Source organism: Pteropus alecto, unplaced genomic scaffold (genome assembly GCF_000325575.1).
Source record: "Pteropus alecto unplaced genomic scaffold, ASM32557v1 scaffold320, whole genome shotgun sequence".
In the NCBI taxonomy this organism is placed as follows: domain Eukaryota; kingdom Metazoa; phylum Chordata; class Mammalia; order Chiroptera; family Pteropodidae; genus Pteropus; species Pteropus alecto.
The window spans coordinates 716,601-718,224 of NW_006429963.1; the positions used below are offsets into that span (position 1 = coordinate 716,601).

At 59.0% G+C, this 1,624-nt stretch overlaps 1 protein-coding gene across 1 annotated transcript in view; it reads right to left on the reverse strand.

Moving 5' to 3' along the window:
* Positions 1-1,624, reverse strand: part of DNAJB6 (DnaJ heat shock protein family (Hsp40) member B6) — a 47,860-nt gene that overhangs the window by 17,323 nt on the left and 28,913 nt on the right. Inside the window, exon 6 of the mRNA XM_025044877.1 lies at positions 372-548. Coding sequence (XP_024900645.1) covers positions 372-548 — 177 coding nt within the window. The remainder of the gene's footprint in view (positions 1-371; positions 549-1,624) is intronic.

Consider the following 1,624-nt stretch of genomic DNA (forward strand, 5'->3'; position numbering starts at 1 on the left):
AGTAAATACAGGCGGGAACCAATATGCACATTTCAGAGAACAGAACTGCCCCGGCGCACATGAAATCACGAATTTTGTGGCTGAAAAGCACAGCTGAAGCCAACTTGACAAATTTTTCTCAACGTAGATCTGCTGACAGACGTGTTTTGTCTCAAGTATTACACAGCTAAGGACAAAACTCGTGCAGATCTAGTCAGCGAGACGGCGAAGGTCTCACTGTGCTGGCTTTCCATTTACCACGCTCAGCGCCAGCAAAACGCACCACACGTTAAAAACGGCTCTGCCGGAAGGCCACTTCTAACAGAACACGAAGCGGGGATTTAAAAGGCAAAGCTCTGGGAGCCTGAGTGAAGGCCCTCGAGGCACAGAGCCACACGCGGCGGACGTGCGCTGGGGAGACCGGTACCTCTTCGTGGTGATTTTCCTGCCATTGACTATTTTAGTGGACGTCGATACCGATTTGAAGTTGCCCATCCCGCCACCACCAAACGCCGTGGACGAGAACGAGGTGATGCCGCCGTGGCCCAGCGAGCCGAAGGACGTGAACCCTGCAGGAGGAGAGAACAGGAGGTGAGGGTGCTGTCGCGACACTCCGAGGCAGACCTCCACGGCCGCTGTGACCCCAGGTGACCGCACGGGAGCCACACCGTGGCGGCAATGCTGGGCAGCCCTGTGGGAGGGGTCGAGCCGGCGCCGGCCGCACGTCACCCGCCAGCTCGCCGGGCCTCGCGCCGTCTCGCCCCATCACAGGCGGCCGACGCAGCTCCGCGCACCACGGAGGGCCCAGGACAAGACCGTGCGTCTTTATCCCCCAGGAAAAACGTCAGTGCCACAGAACGGCAAGCCCACCCTGCTGCCCTCCTTGCAATGTGACCACGGGGCACAAAAACCTCAAGTAGCTTTAGGAGGAACACTACAAGCACGTACCTGAAGAAGCATGGATGGGGAGGGGGGTGAAAAAGGGGAAGGGAGTAAGAAGTACAAATTGGGAATTATAAAGTCACAGGGACGCGAAGCACAGCACAGGGAACATGGCCAGTGTACGTGACAACCACGTGTGGTGCAGGGCACTAGACTTATCGGGAGGGTCGCTGCGTAAGGAGCATAAACGCCTAAGCGCCACGCTGTGCCCCGGAAGCTGACATGACATAACGCTGTCCACTCTAACTGAAAAATGACAACTAGAGAAGCCCCTTTAAATGTCCTCATGGCCCCACTATCCAAAATGTCATCACACGCATTTCGAGAACCTTGAAACAGGCGGCACTGTCTCTGAACCCATCTGTGTCACAGTGTGACACATCTGTGTGTGCACCAGCCACACCACCAGCGCTCAGCAGCTCCAGGGGCTGTGGCTACCGCACAAGACAGCACTGGTCTAGAGCGAGCCTCGAGCCCCACGACACGACACGACACGACACACTTCCTACGGCTCCTCGAGGTAAGGGCTGCACCCCACAGCCACAGCTCACACCAGCCACGCACCTCTGACGGTGAGCGACTCTGCTGAGGGTTTAACCGCGGGCCTCGCCTCGGAGGCCCTGCTGGGAAAATCCCGACCGCACTGCGCGCTGGGCTGCGGCCCCCGGGACGGACCGGCCCCCGGGACGGACCGGCCCCCGGG